General features: G+C 30.5%; 1 protein-coding gene and 2 long non-coding RNA genes across 3 annotated transcripts; all 3 read right to left on the bottom strand.

Moving 5' to 3' along the window:
• Positions 1–1,408: 1,408 nt before the first annotated feature.
• On the bottom strand, positions 1,409–4,490 carry LOC114195927 (uncharacterized). The gene is made up of 4 exons (XR_003606601.2): positions 4,193–4,490; positions 3,607–3,681; positions 2,326–3,104; positions 1,409–1,859 (listed from the first exon to the last, which is right to left on the bottom strand). It is a non-coding gene; the product is annotated as an uncharacterized LOC114195927 (long non-coding RNA).
• Positions 4,491–7,827: 3,337 nt separating this feature from the next.
• LOC114196013 (uncharacterized) lies at positions 7,828–9,707 on the bottom strand. Its single transcript, XM_028086500.2, has 4 exons — positions 9,401–9,707; positions 8,690–8,867; positions 8,152–8,232; positions 7,828–8,009 (listed from the first exon to the last, which is right to left on the bottom strand). Exons 1-4 carry the CDS (start codon positions 9,591–9,593, stop codon positions 7,883–7,885), a joined length of 579 nt encoding a protein of 192 aa, XP_027942301.1. The 5' UTR covers positions 9,594–9,707; the 3' UTR covers positions 7,828–7,882.
• A 39-nt stretch (positions 9,708–9,746) lies between these two features.
• LOC146883580 (uncharacterized) lies at positions 9,747–12,111 on the bottom strand. The gene is made up of 3 exons (XR_014984565.1): positions 11,999–12,111; positions 11,822–11,892; positions 9,747–9,857 (listed from the first exon to the last, which is right to left on the bottom strand). It is a non-coding gene; the product is annotated as an uncharacterized LOC146883580 (long non-coding RNA).
• Positions 12,112–18,605: the final 6,494 nt, after the last annotated feature.

Raw genomic sequence — 18,605 nt, 5'->3', positions numbered from 1 at the left:
AGTGTATTAATCCAATTTTTAACACATACGGAACTTCCTCCTCAGGATATTGAATGCAGAAACTGTCATAAGTGAACTCTAGTGCAGTGAGCTCACTCATTGTCCTCTCATGAGGTGGAGGAGGTTGAGTCATATTATCAGTATTAAAATCAGAATGCTCAGAATAAACAGTATGCTCTGAATGCAAGAAATGAGGAGTGTCAGGAGTATGAGGAGAATTAGAAGAATCAGGAAAAGTCACAGAATAATCAACATGCAAAGATGAATTCCTAAGATGCCTACGTCCTTTGTGGAAGTTCCTATCAATCGCAGGGTCAATGGGTCGTAATTCACTTGGGTTTCCCCTGGTCATGCACCAAAATACATTAATTCTATTGGTATTGGCATAACATAGGGTATAACTACAAATATACTCAAACAAACTCCAAATGACTTGAAAATTGGTAGGATTGTCCATTGAGTTCTCAAAAAGTACCACAAAAAAATTAGCTCAAAACTCAAAGTAAAATTATTTTTAAAATATTTTCAAAAGTGGAAAAAATGAAAAAAATCACAAAAACAATTGCTGAACAATAGAAAATGGCATTTTCTGGAGAATCTGAGTTTGATAACCGGTGCAGTAGGATTAAACAAGGTAGGAAATTAAATTTCACCCCAAATGCATATAAAATAATGTTGATTTTGATAACCAGAGCAAAAGTTATGGTCCTCTAAAGTTTGACTAAAAATCAGTCCAAAATTTTTTTGAATCTCTTAAATCAGATCATACCAACTACTCCAGCCATTTTTCCCATCAAGTTCAATGTCTTAGAAATGGGGGGCAAAATTTCAAGTCAAAACAAGCACCGTAGCTACCAGAACAAAAATCCATAAGTTAAATGCCAGAATCAAGTTAAATGCTAGAATCAGACACTATTAAACTTTATTCACTACTCTAGAATTGACACTATTTATGCGTCGCGACACTATTCACTCTACTACACAAACAACACGCACACTACACGAAAACACACAGAAACACTATCACAATGAACATATACCAACTCAACCACACTTGAACTACAAACACACCAAAACACCAACACACAAACACAAACACAAACACACTAAAAATTTTACTTCGAACAAAACTATTTGTCCCCGACAACAGCGCCAAATTTGATAGAGGTCGTACCCCACCAAATTAAATAAGATAAAATGCAGTATGCGAAAGTTGAACCACGTCGTCTCCCAACGACCAATATTTTTGTTCAAAGCTTCAATTCCCAAATTCAACACAACACCAACAAAGGGGAGGTTGCAGATTCAGAAATTCAGCACAACAATAAAACGTAATTGCAATTTTTGATTAAACAGCCTCAAAGATAGTAGTGATTCCTTGCTCGAATGAAATTTCACCCATCACAAATTGAAAATGAATTGTTTTCGTTATTAACTCATGAACTCGGTGTTAAACAACTAATGAGAGGTGAACCACGAATTCAACATGCAATTAAGCAATACAAGCTTTAATGACTCATAAAATGTCAAAAACGAGTGGAAAATGTGAAAAATCAGCTTGTGCCTCCATGGTCACCTTCCAAAGCTTGAAAAACCTAAAATGGAGAGTGGATAAGATGATGGTGCGGCTGCATGAGCTAAGAGACCTCCCATTCGCGTGGTCAAATCAACCTTGCCACTAGTATTTACAAAAATGTCACTCTACCACTCAGAATTACAAAAATGCTCTACTGGGCCTCAAATTTGGCCCATTCACTTAAATGACATGGAAATGACGTGGAAATGATGTGGAAATGATGTGGCAACTCTCTTCAACTGAATATTAATGTCCAAGCTCCAAAATTGCTACACCCAAATACCTAAAAATAATTAAAAACGAAAATTAGGCCAAATAATGTGAAATTAACCCAAATTCGAAATACTGGTCCAATAAAGCCTAACAGATGAAAACACACTAAAGATGAACAATTAAGCACTGAACAACTATCAAATGGGTACACAAAGGCTAGTGGAATGGAGAAAATGATGACTCATCAATGTGTACATCGCATGTGAAACAATTGGCCACCCAAAATAAGAGACCTAGGAGAAATCTTATCTAAAATGTGTTCAATCATAGCATCATTTGTAGTGCAATTATAAACGGTCAAAGTATAAATCTTTCTATCTATATTCCAATCCATTAAACATTAAACCAACACTTCAGCAAGAACTTGACTAGTATGAGGAGCAGGCATATACATAAACCTAATTTGAAAGACCAAATTTTAATAATGTAGTCAAGAAAGCAAAGTTAATGTAATATTAGTATTATAGTGTTATTACCTCACAAGTCAACTTTGTAGCCTCCATAAATCATCAATAAAGTGAGTTGTTATAGTCATGTATCCTTTATTTTGATTACTAGCAGTCCACATGTCAGTTGTAATTACAACTTGACTTTGAATCCTTGACAGTAGTAACTTTATTTTCTCTTTTTCTTCATTATACTCCTTCATAATATCATTTTTTATAGAGTTCCGAGAAAGCACCTTGAATAAAGGTTGTAGAGCACAACAAAACTCTTTAAAACCAATGTTATCAACCATTGACATTAGATACTCATGTAGGATTATCATCTTTCGGAGTGCATGCCTAGTTGTTTGTTGATTAAACACATAATTCCCAATAATCACAGTTTCATTCTCTACTTTCCTAGTTTTTAAAAATTCTTGTTTGATGTCTCGTGTTGTTCGAAGCTTACAAGTCTTGAAATGATTTCGCAAATGTGATGTACCTTGCCTTCCATCACCCAAAAGCTTTTTCTTACAATAGTTGCACACAACTTTCCAATTTCCATCTATTTTTTGTCTCTTAAAATGATTCCAAACATCTAATATTAACTTTCTTGAATTCACAGTTGGAGTTGAGCTTTTTGTTTCCCTTGGAGTTGAATTAATAGGAATATCATTTTGCTCATTTAGATTTGATTCGCCCACATTTGGTTCTTCAAATTGTTCTTGTTCTTGTTGATCATCCATATAAATAAAAGTACAAGTTTCTTGAATTGATATTGATGTTGGTCACAATTGAGATGAAGTGAGAATTAGTATAATTAGAAAATCCTACAATTGAGAGACAAAACAATTAAAAACCACATCTTTTTGTAGGCAAAAGGTGAGATAAAACAATTAAAAAACTACAACTTTTTTCTTAAAATATTTTCATGAATTTTTAGAAAATAGAGATAAAGAAATATCAATAAAAATTGGATTGGTGGTGAAAACATGGAAAGCACTTTGTAAGTGAAAAAACCACATTATAAGGAACATGGAACTAAAATTTTTCAAAAACTAATAAAATAATACATAGTTTTATTGAGTGGAACGTAAAAAGCTACAATGTAAAAGGCGTCACTTTTCCTTAAAAACTAATAAAATAATACATGAACCATACATGATATTATATTCATGCAATACTTACCATATTCATTCATCCCACGATTTCAGTAACTGCAAACCCTACTTTTCTATTCATGCAATATTTGTTTTAGTTTTTTAATTTCATTTGGTGTGAAGCAAGCAATGCGTTGAAACAAGCAACATAGTGAAGCAAGAAAAAAATTACCTTTTTAATGTGAAGCAAACAACGCAAACACAGTAAAGCAACACAGTCACATCACGTGCGTGAAGAGATGCAAACCTAATCACCAACAATTTCAATAGAAAGGTGAATGAATGTAGGATTAAACCAACTTTTCAAATGAGGCGTTAAAGTTATATAAGAAGCAAGCAATTATTTTTTGGAATGAGGTTGCAGTAAACCTCATAGTGGAAAACAAAGAAATATAGACATGGTTTTTAGACTAATTGATTGATGACCTTAGGGGTGGTTAAGTATGTGGGACATTGACATTTATGTTTGATCAACAAAAGGTACATGGATTGTTTTAGGTTTTTTCACTATTTAAATGGTCTTCATTCTTTAAATACTCATTCAAAGAAGATTACCAGGAAGACCCAAAAAAAAAATAAGGTTGGAAGAATGGGAGTTAAGGAGGGATGACAGCCAAAAGAGTAAAGGAGGTCACAAAAAAAAAAGTGTAGCATATGTCATATAGTTAGGCATAACACGAATAATTATCCACTTCAACCTTAGAAACTAGATATTGCAGTAAAACTAACTCAGGAACTTAAAGACCCTATTGACCTACCATCATCAACAACGCAACAATCCTCACAAGAAACACAACCACCACTAACAACAACTCAACCACCATTGGATGAAGGTCACCATTTTATAAACAACAAACTCGGGCACTAGATCCACTGGATGAAGTTCATCAATCCAGTCAGACACCAAAACCATTGGATGAAAGTCAAGTAGCAGCACCATACAAACCTCCTCAGAAGTCATAGCCATCAACAACCACGAGGAGACTGAAATTGTAAATTAGGAGGCCATGTCCATGATTATGTTTATGTTTTGTGATTTTGGCCTATGTGTTGTACTTTTTGACAAACTTAGTTGGTGAAGATTAATGTTTTTTCTTTTGTATTGACCAATTTGTGGTATCTACGTTGTGGTGAAATACACTATTGCCAAACATTTCCTAAATTTAGGATGTTGACTTGGTTTGCATTTGCCAACCATTAATCAAATTGTCGTGTTGTGCAAGTTGTTTGGTCTTATGTAATCATATTACATATAAATACCCAGGTTTTGTGTAAAGCATAAGAACAATGAATTCAATCTCCTGAATTTTATCCAATCTTTGTAAATTTAAATTTTGGTGATGTGGACATTTGTCAAGACTACATTCACAATTTTTTATAGTATTTGGGACTAATATGAGCATAACAAAAACACTCATTCATTTCTTCATTTCGAAACATTACAAAATAGAATTTACACAAATATTATGCAAACCTAAATATAATGCAAACCTAAATACCTCAACTTTACACAATATTATAGAGAACAACATTATGTTAAATACAATCATAATGCAATTGAATCCTACTACTAATTGCATCCTTTTCTTAGAAACCCTAAGTGAATTATCCATATCATTTATCTTCCTCTTTTGCCTAATGATGATAGCATCTCTTTCATCAACATCTTGTTCACCGCACCATTTGAAGTAGTTACACCAAACGACATCGGAAGAACCACTTGTTAATCACCACACCAAAAATAACACACCAAATTTTTATTATGTAAAAAATATTGATATTCAAAAAATTATAAACATTTGGTAGTATTAATCTAACCTTATAGTTGGGATAATGATAAATGTCAAAAATAAGTAAATTTTCCATTTGAAATTGACACTTATCATGTATAAAATGATTTTATTTATGTATAAAACAAGCCTTTTTAGCTTAAGATACAAAATGATGTAGTGAGAATTAGATTTTTATGAATTCTAATGATATTTTGCTATTTTACAGTAAATATGAAAGAAAATATCAAATATGCAGCTGAGCCATAGTACTAGAGCTGAGCCATGGAAATAGAAAAGACATGACAACATATTTTGACTTTCAGGCCGAGCACAACAAATGGAGTTGAGCCTCGTGAGGAAAACTTTTTTGTAAGGAAACCTTTAGCACAAATCCATGAGGTTGAGCATCCAAGAAAACCCTCGAAAGAGGGAAAGATCACATGTTAAGCACTAGGACAAGGGGTTGAGCTGAGAAGGAAACCCACTTGTGAAGAAACCCTTGTGGTTGAGCACCAAAAGTTGGGTTGAGCGTCGCCCAAAAATTCCTATAAACAAAGGCCTCATGTCTTGATTCTAGGCATTGAGTGGTGTTATAAATGTAGTAGTAGGAGAGAATAAGGTCTTTGAGGAATGAAGGAGATGGTCTTAGTGTAAATCTTATGTGTAGATGTTGTTGGAATTGCATTGTAATATTCTGAGTAGTTGAACTCTCTCGTGTCCATGTTTGATATAATCAATTCTGATTCTATATACTTCTACTTCTTGGGTATTTATCTTTGTTTATGCTCAATGATGACTTGATCACTCATCTATTTAACTAGTTTTGATTGAGTTGGGAAACTAGTTTCAAACTATGGTCCAATCAAATCATCATACCTATATTGGTGCTTATTTAAGTAACCAGAGCGGATGCTGGATGAAAGGGTCTTGCACATGGCAAGGATTCATTCAACAAGTCTTGCACATTAAAGCAAGGATTCATTCTACTAGGAGTTGAGGAATCATATTAAGTTTGAAGTCCTTAAGTTCTGGTGTATCAGGAATGAACCTAGATCTACATAGAAAGAGTACTTCTAGGACATTGAATGATTTACATAGTAAGTAAATAAGATGGTAGTGGTGTAGTAGAGGAAGATGAGATGAAATCAACTCATAGCCCTTACTCCACTCAATCTATCTAACTACTACTATATATTTTTACTTGCACTCTATCAAAGTCAAAAACCCAAAAATCAAACTATCAATATACTTGCTAAATCCTAGTGGATACGACATTTGTTGATACTACTACGTACTAGTATACTTGCTGGAAAATGGATTTTGAGAAACAATCATTAGACAACCCCAAAATTGTCTACCAATGTTTTTAGATGTTCTTGCCAATTTGTAAGCTGTCAACTCTCCGCAATTACAAATGGAAATTACAAATGGGGGTTAAACCCATTCTCCTTGAACCACCTCCATGATAATAAGTCATACAACAATGTTGGCCCCAACTATTACAACCAGAAAAAGAATATTGATAGCGAGACATACCTATCAAATGAAGGCACTAAGGGGGATTGAGGATGAAGGAAGGAGTACTCTCATACTTTCTTCGGGCCATGATAGCCATACTCAAATATGAAAACCCTACTTCCCTATTTATCCCCTAATTTCTCATTTAAACACATGCAAATCCACCTCACAAAGTACACAAACAGGTCAGTAATAAAAAATTAAACAGTGCTTCGTTACTAATTTAAACGTCATCAAGAAAAAGGGACAAATTGACCATAAATTACAAAAATTAAGACCTTTTTGAACATTGTAAAAAAAAAAAAAAAAAAAAAAAAAAAAAAAAAAAGAGGACCAAAGTGAACAAAGTTTACGAAAATTGGAACCAATGATGTATTTAAGCCTAAAAAATAATGTAGTGTAAACCTAGTGGACCCCGAGTAAAATGATTAGGTTAGTATCAACTTAATGAACAATAACCTTATTTCCAATTTAGCATGTCAGTTAAGAGATGAAAAAGATACTTATCCCTAATTTTTAATACCAATAGAACTTAACATGTACTAATAATAATTTAATTAAATTTTATTCTCAAATATAAACTTATAATTAACTTAATAGAAGTATATTAGTATTAAAAAAATCTTAGACTTTTTTATCTTAAATAAAATTTTATAATTAATTTAATAAAAATATATTAGTACTAAAATAATTTTTTGAAGTCTTTTTTCTCAAACATAATTTTATAATTAATTTAATAAAAAAATATTAATATTGAAAATTAATTATTATGAAATAAAAAATATAACTAAACCGCTATTTAAAGAAATTTTCATTCCTTTATCACAAAAATTTAGTTCGTGGTACTTTTGACTATAAGCTAGAAAATTAAAATTTAACATATACATTTGTGATTTTACGTGAATAGCGAAAACATGAAAAACAATCCATAGTTTTAATCCTTTTATGTCATGGTAAAAAAAATGTCAAAACATTAATAGCAAAGATTAATGTTAATTCAAGTGAAAAGGAACCAAATTTTACAAACAAGATATGACATGATAAGTGATTAAAAGACCATGTCCCATATTGCAACCAAATGAGAACATAAATTATACATATTATTCAAATATATGACATCACGAAATAAAATTAACAAAACAGAAAACTAGAAACAAACTAAGCCAACAAATCATCATCATGTTGAATCTTCTTCTCTGTCTCATCCAAGTCAAGACTCAAACTATCAAAATTCATCCGATTTTCTTCTTGATGTGGCTTCTGCAATTCCGTAAGATCTTCAATCCTATATAGATGTAAAATATACTGTGAATCAGTTCAAATCTTCAATCCAATATCCAATGCTTAGATGAGCTATACTAAATTCTTGTGCCAATCAATTCTTATTCTTAATGCAAATTTCCTTCATTAAAGGTTATAATACAAACTCTTGCACAAAAGATTCCATCAGCCTCTTTTCTTCAATATCTTCTTCATCACCCGAATCCCGGGGTGCATCTGTCGCATACCTGCAAACAAAATCACCACCAATGTTTCAGATTTGTGTTGCTACCAAGTTTCTGCAGCATCAAATCCATTGCAGCAGCTATTTCATAAATTTTTGGAAGCTATTAAACCAAAATGATAGTTATTTATTTCAAATATTGCTATTAACTAACCATAAGCCTTTAGATTTCCAATTTAATATAACTACCATAAGTTCAAGCAAGGGTTGAGTTGGAATAAGTGCTGCATAGAAGATCATTATCTTTCCAGAAGAGGGAAATCAACCTTATATTTCTGCATTTATTACATTTCCTAGAACATGATATTAGCCATAACCAAAAAGGAAAAACAGTTTATTTTAACTACATTCTTTTTTAACTTTCTGCAGCTTTGAACTCTCAGTTTCTCATTCTTGGTCTTTATCACTTTATACAGACTTTTCAAAACAAAACCATATCGAAAGAAGGATCATGATCATACCCTTTTGATTGGGAAATTTGTGTTGCTTTGCTAGAGAAATCTTCACCAGGATGTACACAAGTGGAGTTTATAGCAGATTCATTGACGATAAACGGTGTCAAAAGTGGTTCAGCCCTGGCAGAAAACTTCACCTTAATCACTGCCTCTTCATCTGTGTAATTGAACTCTGAATAATTTCCTGTGTGGTTTTAGTGGTATCTGCATGAGTAAGCTACTCTAGCACAAGAACTAATTTTAAAGATCTAATTTTTCTTTACGTTTGGTATACCCCTAATTAATAAAAAAAAAAAAACGAGAAAACGACCAAAAAGTAATAAAAAACTAAAGGGGTTCTGATTTTTCTGTTTTTTTACACATTGAAATCAAAAACATAATTTGAAAAACAAAAAGGAGGACTTTCTCATTAAAGATTTTTCTTTGATTGGTGAAAAAAGAACATAATTTATGATTATAGAATAAATTGTGTAACCTAATGACGATTTCAAAAACAAAAACAAAATCGTGAGAATTCCATATGATTTTTTTATAAATTTCTGGAAAAGCGAAGTTTGACGACTTTACTTTTTAAAAAAAAAAAAATCGTATAAAATTTTCATAAATTTGTTTTTAAAATCGTCGCGAGTTCTAATTATTTTATTGTACATTTTCATAATTTTTAGACAAATTTATGTCATATATGTAAAAAAAAAAAAAAAAATCCCTGAATTTCACCTGAGTAAGACTGAGAACCATTCGCTTCTGTACGGTAAAGAAGTTCCTCTCCAACACCATATCTAGGAAGCCCCCAAGTTCCATTATTTCTCTTCACTCCTTGAATGATGTTTCTCAATTCCAAATGGAGCCTCTGAAGGTTCCTCCTTAAGGCAAGAGATTTAGGTTTTTCCTTTGGCAACTTACTCTCCATGGCCTCTTCAATTGATTCAAAGAAACTTCTTTTCCTATAGCCTTGAATGCTTAGAAAGTGTTACTTAAATACAAAAGGACAAGTGCAGCATATATGGAAAGCTGAGTAGAAAGAAGTCCATGCAGGGTGGTTGTGAAACTTACCATAAAGACAAACCGGAAATCATTACATTATTACAAAAAGTATTTTCATCAAACATCAAAGGCTGACTAAATCTTTGCTGTTCCTCGTATCAACCTTGAATTTGATACACTGCAAACGAAACTGTTACATACAAAAGATGTTCTGTTGGAACGGTCAACGGTCAAAGCCAAAATAAACATTCAACTCAATAAAAATTTTCAAACTTGACCATTTAAAAAATACCAACAAAATTAAAACAGAAGGGGGACTTTCACATTAAAGATTTTTCTTTGAGCCAACCCTGGTCAATCGCAGCAAAAGGGGATATTTGCTTTTCTTCATTTCTTTTTCTAAATTCAAAGGAAACAGACACAGAACAAGACATGCTTTTCTGTCATTTTCAATTTTGTTTACTCATTTATTTCTCTTCTGACTCATACGAGGATTCACCATTCATCACTCACACGTGCCACTTTACTCACTTATCCTCTCACAAAATCTTACCAAATTAAACCACGTTTTCAATAAGCTTTTTGTGTCATCCATTTCCTGATGCCGATGCTGTGTGTTTTCAATTATATTTTTAATTGTTTATTTAACTCCATTTCCTCCGCTTTTATATTAACATCTCAACCCCAAGTGCGTTTTAAAACATATTTTGTATTTGTAAAGCATAGGTAAGACCTTAAATAAATAGATAAAAATCCATTGAATAAAACGCCACATACATAATATCCAGAGAGTAAGAAGATTTGGGATATGAAGTACCCCGTACCCCAACATATCCATAAAACGTAAAAGAGACCCCACACGGCCTAAAACAAAAAAATATACTCGTGAACTAATAGTACTAGGTCTTGTACAGACAAGAAAAACATAGCAAATAAATTCTCCAGCGATGGGCCCCATAGTGGGCCCAATACCCGTCCAGTCCATCAGGTTGTAGCATTCCTATCATCATTACCACTGTCAGGGGTTCTCCCATCTGCTCACATCAATAGAATCGATGATCATCGCAATAGGAGAAGAACCACATACAAGACAACCAAACAAGCAAATAGGGTAAGCTAGTATAAAGAAATCTTATATCACAACAGTCAACATGCAATCTCAAAGTCAAACATGGATAGAAAACATTCACACGTGGATTTCCAAAATCATTTAAGACTCTCAAGACTTGACTATCCGGATACACATAATGAGACACCACCACGTGGCAGTGGAATTATGTCCTAGCAATGAGGCGTCACCGCGAGGCCTTCGCGGAATTATACCCTTACAAGAGGCACCACCACGTGGCCTTCGTGGAATTACGTCTTGGCCTTGAGGCACCACCACAATACTCGCGTGAAATTACATCCTTATGTTGAGGCACCACTAGAGACTCCCTTTCAGAAGGTCCATGGGATAACGTCCAATAGATGAGGCGCCACCAAGAGCTCTCACTACAAGAGTCATGGAATTACGCCCTACCCACACTTTATACATGTTCCACCCACCAATCAGGAAGTTCCCATAACATCAATATCATGTATAAACAACAAATCATACAACTCATGCTTTCCAATTCGTACCCAATAAAGTAACATACCATTTCCATCTCAAACTCATATATTAATCATGGCATCATCCTGCAACCCTCCTAGTAAAACATTTAGATCAGACAAGCAAGCCACACATCAGTGGACCATTCAACAATAGCACCAAAATCTGCTCGCAGTCTCGCTCAGGCGAGACCCTTCTCGCCTAGGCGAGGGCGCGAATAGGGAAATAGTGGCTTCTGTGAGGTCTCGCTCAGGCGAGCCCCTTCTTGCCTAAGCGAGATTGCACATCGCTCAAAAAGAAACCAAGTCGCCTGAGCGACCGTTCGCACAGAAAAGCTTGCGCGAGCCTCTGTTAGTCTCGCCTAGGCGAGGCATGCTCGCTTGGGCGAGAAAACCAGTGCCCGCCACTGTTCATTCACACAACAGACAAGCATTCGACCCAAAACAATGTTTAAACAAATTCCCAAACAATTAACAATAACAACCAAGTCATAAAATCATGGAATGGAAGCAAAGCAAGCAATCATTCGAAAATAAACAGGCAGCCCTAGCTTCCCTTACTTGGAAATGGCTAGAGGAAGGGTTCGACTTCAACAACGGGGACGCGACAGTTCTCGGGACAAACGCACAAGCTGGAACAGAAAAGCAGAGCGAGTTTTCAGAGTGGTTCACCACGAAACCCTAGCTAGGAACACGAGCACGGATGGAAAAGGAATGAGGGAGTTGTAGAATACTTACACGAATCAAGAAGACGAAGCTAGGCTCATTGGATCGAGATTGGGGTTAACCCTAGCAGAGCTCTTGGAGAGAGTAGGGAATGTGACGACTGTGTTTCCTGCAGAGTGAAGGGAAAGAGGTGAGACTAGGACAGATTAGGTCTGAATCTCCTTTCGGGCCAACCTTTAAGCCCAATCGATTGGGGCAGCCCTTAAAATAAAAGGTAGAAAAAAAAAATAAATGGGCCTTACAAACTGAAGTGGTGTTGGAAGTTGCATATATAAATTTAAAATAAAACAATTTTATAATATATAAGTAGTACAAATTTTACAATATAAATCAATTTTGTAAAATTAAATTATATTTAAAATTTACTTTCTAACATATAGTTAAAAAAGCAATTGACCATCCTAAAAAATCTTGACCGGTGGCTAGTAGCCGGTGGTGATGATGTTAGATAGTTATATATTAGATTAATTATAATTATATATATTTATTTAACTCCATTTCCTCCGCTTTTATGTTAACATCTCAACCCCAAGTGCGTTTTAAAACATATTTTGTATTTGTAAAGCATATCTAAAACCTTAGAAAACGAATGGAGATGGTGTGAAGTTCCACCCGATTTTTATAATATAAGTGTTACAAGTCGATTTTGTAGAGTTGAGTTAGATTTAAAGTTTATTTCGTAATATGGTATCAAAGTCATAGTTAAAGTTTATTCTAGTGAGATTTGTGTTTGTTGGACATATAATTTCATCCGCTATCGAACCACTATTGGACCATCCATTAATATCTAGTCTCACACACGAGATATATATATACCTTGACGTGAGGGGACGTGTGTTGAAAGTCGCACATACATCGACTGGAAATAAGACAATTTTATAGTATATAAATCGGTACAAACCTTACTTTATAAATATATTTTGTAGAATTAAGTTAAGCTTAAAATTCACTTTCTAACATGTGGCTCAAAAAATAATTAACCACCCTAAAAAAAACTTGACTAGTGGCTAGCAATCGGGGGTGATGATGTTATTTATTTATATATTAGATTAATTATATATATTTATAAATATATTATTAATGTAAAAGATTTATGTTTGATATAATATTTGTGAAGAATGGTTTTGTAAAATCTTTATTACAGGTTTACAATCATATGATTCAACTCTAGCTGCTCTATTTTGTAATGACTTTTGATATAATGCTCTTTCATGTGATTCTTGTCATTATTCTTCACTGGATATTTGTTGACGATACGAAGATGTCGTTCAGCTCAAAAGATGCTAACATTAAATATGAAACTCTTTAAGAAAAAGAAATATCCTATATTTTAGTTATGATCTAATTACATATAGTGGATTCAAATAATCACTTCAATATAATAAAAGTGATGAGAAGTTGACTATGCTTATTATAAAATTTCCGGAAGGTATTTGAGTATGACAAATTACACGGTTCATTGAGGTACGATTGAAAATTTTATTCTTTTTAGTTGTAATTTGTCCCAACTGTTATGTCAATAGTATACTATGATAGACATGTGTTATATGTATATATTGTTTAATATTATTTCTTTTTAGATTAGCTCATCAATTCAATTAAAAACTAATTTAAAATCATCCTCATGTAATTTAGTCATTAATTCAATTAAAAACTAGTTTAAAATGTAATTTTAACAAGTAACTAAAATTTAGGTGTAATTTAGTCATTAATTAATTTAATTAGAAAATAATTTAAATATAATTTTAGTAAGCACTAAAATTTATGTAACTTATTGCAAATCAATTTATATTATGATTCACAACAATTAGTTTAGTTGTCTTTATATAGAAATAAATTCATTTATCAATTATATAACAGTGAACATGTTATGCAGAAACTAATCCAATGATCATATCCTGTAAATAGTGCAGTGAATAATTATATTTAAACTAAAGTGACTCAATATAGAAAAAATATTAATCTCTAAATTGGTCTCGATAAGTATTATTAAAATATATATGTCTATTTCTTTATTTACATATTTAATCTTTCACATTTAAAATTAATAAATAATATTAAATAATTAATATTAAAACCAGTCCAAGCATGAAGTATCTCTATTGCATACAAACAATAATATTATCAATTAAAACTAAAAATAAAAATAAAAATACATAATGAATTATTTACAAGGTGATTAACATCAGATTTTGATTATATTAATATTAAGTCATAACATTCTATTTACTATTCAAATTTTTAAATTGACAATTAAAAATAATAATATATTATTTTGTTAATATATTTTTCTAAATTAAATTTTATTCACGTCCTAAATACTATAATAATAATAATAATAATAATAATAATAATATAATAGTACTATCAGTTTTTTTTTCTTACAAATACTTATTTTTTTAAAAATATTTAATGTTTTATTAAATTAAATTCTTAAATGTGTTACAGGTACATAAGTATTTAAATATGAGTTGAATAATACATGAATACTTGTATCCATTTTTTATTTGTATAAAATTATATTTTAAAATATTCTAGAAAAATAATGATTAATTAAGGATGTAGAAGTTAAAAATATCATTTATACATAATACACAATTTATAATTTGTTATATAGTTATTAAATATATTTTTCAAACAATCAATAATTACAAAAAGGACTTCATTGATATTTATTTACATTATAAATAATGCTTAACGTAAAATAAATTAATAAATCTATATGATTTAATTTCATTCAAATCTTAGAAATTGGTATAAAAGCTATAGCGATAATAGTTACTATTTTCTTAAATAGTTAGATTGAAATAAGACTATATTTCGGATTTAATAATTCATTGTATTCAAAGCTTGACTGCTTTAAAGATATATAAATAATATTATAATAACATTGAATATTAATTGCTTTAAAATATATTCTAAGATAAAGTATATTAAATAGTAATGATATCTTTGGTAAAAATTAAAAATAATTTATAATATTTTATTTCAATTAATAACGATGAATGAAATATTATATATAAGTATAGGCTTGGCTTTTACTTAAATATATTTTGTATAATAGTGGTAATTTAAAATAAGAAATTTAGTGATATTTATCTAAATTTAAATGATGAATTATATAAGTAATATATAAATTTCGTTTAGTTTCAAATTTGGTAAAGAATTAAATCAATTACATTAATTATAACTATTACAAAGTTTTAATAATCATAAACTAATATATATATATATATATATATATATATATATATATATATATATATATATAATTAAAGCTTTTAAAATTCATACATATGAAAGTCAACTATTACTGTAATTAATTCTTTTAAATTTATTATTTATATTATTATTATTATTTAGGGTTGAATATATATTTTTAGTAAGAGAGTTTTAATTTCAGTTCTTAAGTTTCTATTTATTGTTGGTTTATGTAAAACTAAAAATTACCACTTTTCATCCCTAATAGTATATGATATTAATTATTTATTTGAATATGAATATTAGACACTAAGAATACTTATTTTAAATTGTTTAGGACTAAAAGTCAAATAAAATTATTTTATGCTTCAAAAATAAAATTTATATATTTTAACAATTAACAAAGTAGTAATTTAAATTTTATAAGATATATAACCTCCAGTAGGACCATCTTACTGATTAAAACATTACAAAATTGATAAAAAAAAAGTATAAAAAAAATATAAGTATATAAGATGTATTTAAAGTGCTCTATGAAAAAATCTAGGTTAATCTTTTAAAATATAATTAATCCTTCGTCAACTACGATCAACTAGAAGGATATATATATATATATATATATATATATATATATATATATATATATATATATATATATATATATATATATATATATATATAATACAGAAATATATACCTAAGCAATAATTATTTTTTTTAAGAAAACCATTAACAATGTCATTATTTCACAAATTTCTCGTATAAAATATAATCATAGCAAGTGGACAAACCACAGCAAAGTAAGCTATTGCAATTATAGTATATCATATATGTAAATTTTCAATCTCAACAAAGTTTTTTCTTCTAAATTACTCATCAACTTTTCATATCATCATCATAGCTCATTTACCACATCACTAATCAATTCAATGACCCAACAATACATAACTCAAACAATTAACATTCTAAGGAATCAGCCTAACTGGCAAACAATCTATCAGCATACTAAAGAAGAATGAAATGTACATTGAATAAACTCATATTCTACACCTGTTATGTAAACACTCAGTAGATTTGACAATTACCACTTAGTCGGGCTCTATTCAACCCTAATTATATGAGGACCTATATCCTTATCACCATAACAAAGTTAATTCACTATAACTTCTCAAAATGATTTTCTTTCACACTAAATCTCACTATAGGAACCTCTCTCGACTTTTACAACTAAACCAAACTTTTTCACTTTAGCTTATGAGGGTTAATTATCAATCAACTAGGACCATTTCTTTGTAACCAAACCTTTTTTATTAATGTCATCTGTGCATATAAAATTCTTGATCCAACTCTCAATGTTGTGCAAGAGTTTAATGCATCTGTAGATTTATAGAAGAGAATAACAGCCACCATAGAGTTCACTAGTGACACCAGCCCTATCATACTAAATTATTTTCCTTTCCAAGAGACTAATTTTTTTCTAACTTCATCCACCAAGGGCTGGAAAAATTTGGATTTAGGACAAAAATAGGAACACCAAGATAGTTAAAAGGAATGGAACTCTACTGCATGATAAAATATTTTGAATCCTTCTATTAAAAGGATGGGGATGAATCAGAAGTGAAAAACTGAGTGTTATGAGTATTCATCAAATTTGTCAGGGTTTTTTTTATCTCCTCTGCTGAACACAAAAATGTCGTCAGCATATAAAACATGAAATGAAAATTGAGTTCCTTTGGTACTAGGCTTAGTTTGAATAAGCTGAGTAATGTTACGACTTGAAACCTCTTCTGCAAAACATAAAAGCAAAGGTAAAAGATGGTGAAAATCCAAGAAGTGAATGTGTTATGTTATGGTGAATAATCAGAGTATTATTCTTATCACAGAAAATACATATAAAATACATACGATAGCAGAAATTGATTATTTTATTTTATTCATATATTTTATTTCACATTTTTTTCTCTCTCTATAGACATATCATGGGGCCTATCCGTTTCCCTTGAAATCTACATATGAGAACTTTATCATAAGTGCCCATGACAAATTCAATGGCAATTATTTCAGTACCTTAATTTTTAGCTCCAACACTGCTATCCTCCATTCATATATCATGCATGGCAAATGTGCACATTCCCCGTAAATACTTTTAAATATACAATTATAATAACGGACACAAAATATACAATTTTTTTAATAACTTGGTTGTTTTGGAATAATTTTCGGAATAAGATGAAAGATGAATTTTTTGAACACAATATGGTTATTTATATTCAAAAAGGAATAATTGGAGATTTTATTCCGAATAAATTATTGATGAGTTCAAAATTTTTTACTATAAATTATTTTGGCTCCTCCAAAATTATTGGTCAAGATTCATCATGGGTTATTATTATCAACTATAATTAATAATCATTATTACTATCAACTATTATTATCATTATTATTAATTATAATTATTTCTATTATTATATTACTAATATTATTATATTACTATTATTATTATTATTATTAAGAACTATAATTATTATAATAGATATTTTTATTATTATTATTATTATTATTATTATTATTGTTATTGTTAGATACACATTTTTAGGGATGTCAACGGGGCGGATAGGGTACGGATAGTAGTTCTCCCATACCCTACCTGCTGGAAAAATATCTGCCTCGTACTCATATCCTACCCGCTGGAAAAATATTTGCCTTGTACTCATACCCATATCCGTCGGGTATCTGTTATACGGGTACCCACCTATTTTTTTCATATTTGCGAGTATTCACGGGTACCCGCGAATATTTAGTAAATTATTTAAAAAAAATATTTAATCATAAATTTAAATAAATTAAAATAAATACATCACTGTCATAAATTTTAAATAAAGTTCAAATAAACTCAAGTTCATACAAGTCCAAATAATTAGAAAAGATAAATATAAAATGACATTCAACACAATGAAAATTCTTTAATTAGTGCTTTGATCAATAAGCTCACTTTCACATATTGATTCCTGAAAAAAATAAACAAATAATAAAACTCAACTGCCATGTGCCAAATATTCTTATTTTGATTTCATCATTTGACAACAAACATACCATAAACGTCACTATTTATATAGGGTTTGATGTATATGCCCAATTTCAAAGAAAGGAAAGAGAAGAATGTCAAGGGATGTACCTGGAAGAAGACAATGTACCAATACTAGAAGTTGGAAGAATGAAGACAAAAGACAAGATGTGCATCTTAGAAAAAATTAGGTCATAATGGTTTTTACTAATATATATATATATATATATATATATATATATATATATATATATATATATATATATATATATATATATATATAAGGATATTTTTGTGAATTAAAGTCTAGCGGGTACGAGTATCCACAAGTACGGATACTATGATATCCGTACC

The sequence above is a fragment of the Vigna unguiculata genome, chromosome 9 (assembly GCF_037176805.1).
Source record: "Vigna unguiculata cultivar grain cowpea cultivar isolate G323 ecotype 2 chromosome 9, ASM3717680v1, whole genome shotgun sequence".
NCBI lineage: Eukaryota > Viridiplantae > Streptophyta > Magnoliopsida > Fabales > Fabaceae > Vigna > Vigna unguiculata.
This window is presented reverse-complemented; position numbering and strand designations above follow the sequence as displayed.

Coding starts and splice junctions, on each gene's coding strand:
- LOC114196013 (XM_028086500.2), bottom strand. CDS start 9,593: ATGGAGAGTAAGTTGCCAAAGGAAAAACCTAAATCTCTTGCCTTAAGG. Junction 8,868..9,400: donor TGGTTCTCAGTCTTACTCAG/GTGAAATTCAGG, acceptor AAAACCACACAG/GAAATTATTCAGAGTTCAAT. Junction 8,010..8,151: donor ATGGAATCTTTTGTGCAAGA/GTTTGTATTATA, acceptor ACATCTATATAG/GATTGAAGATCTTACGGAAT.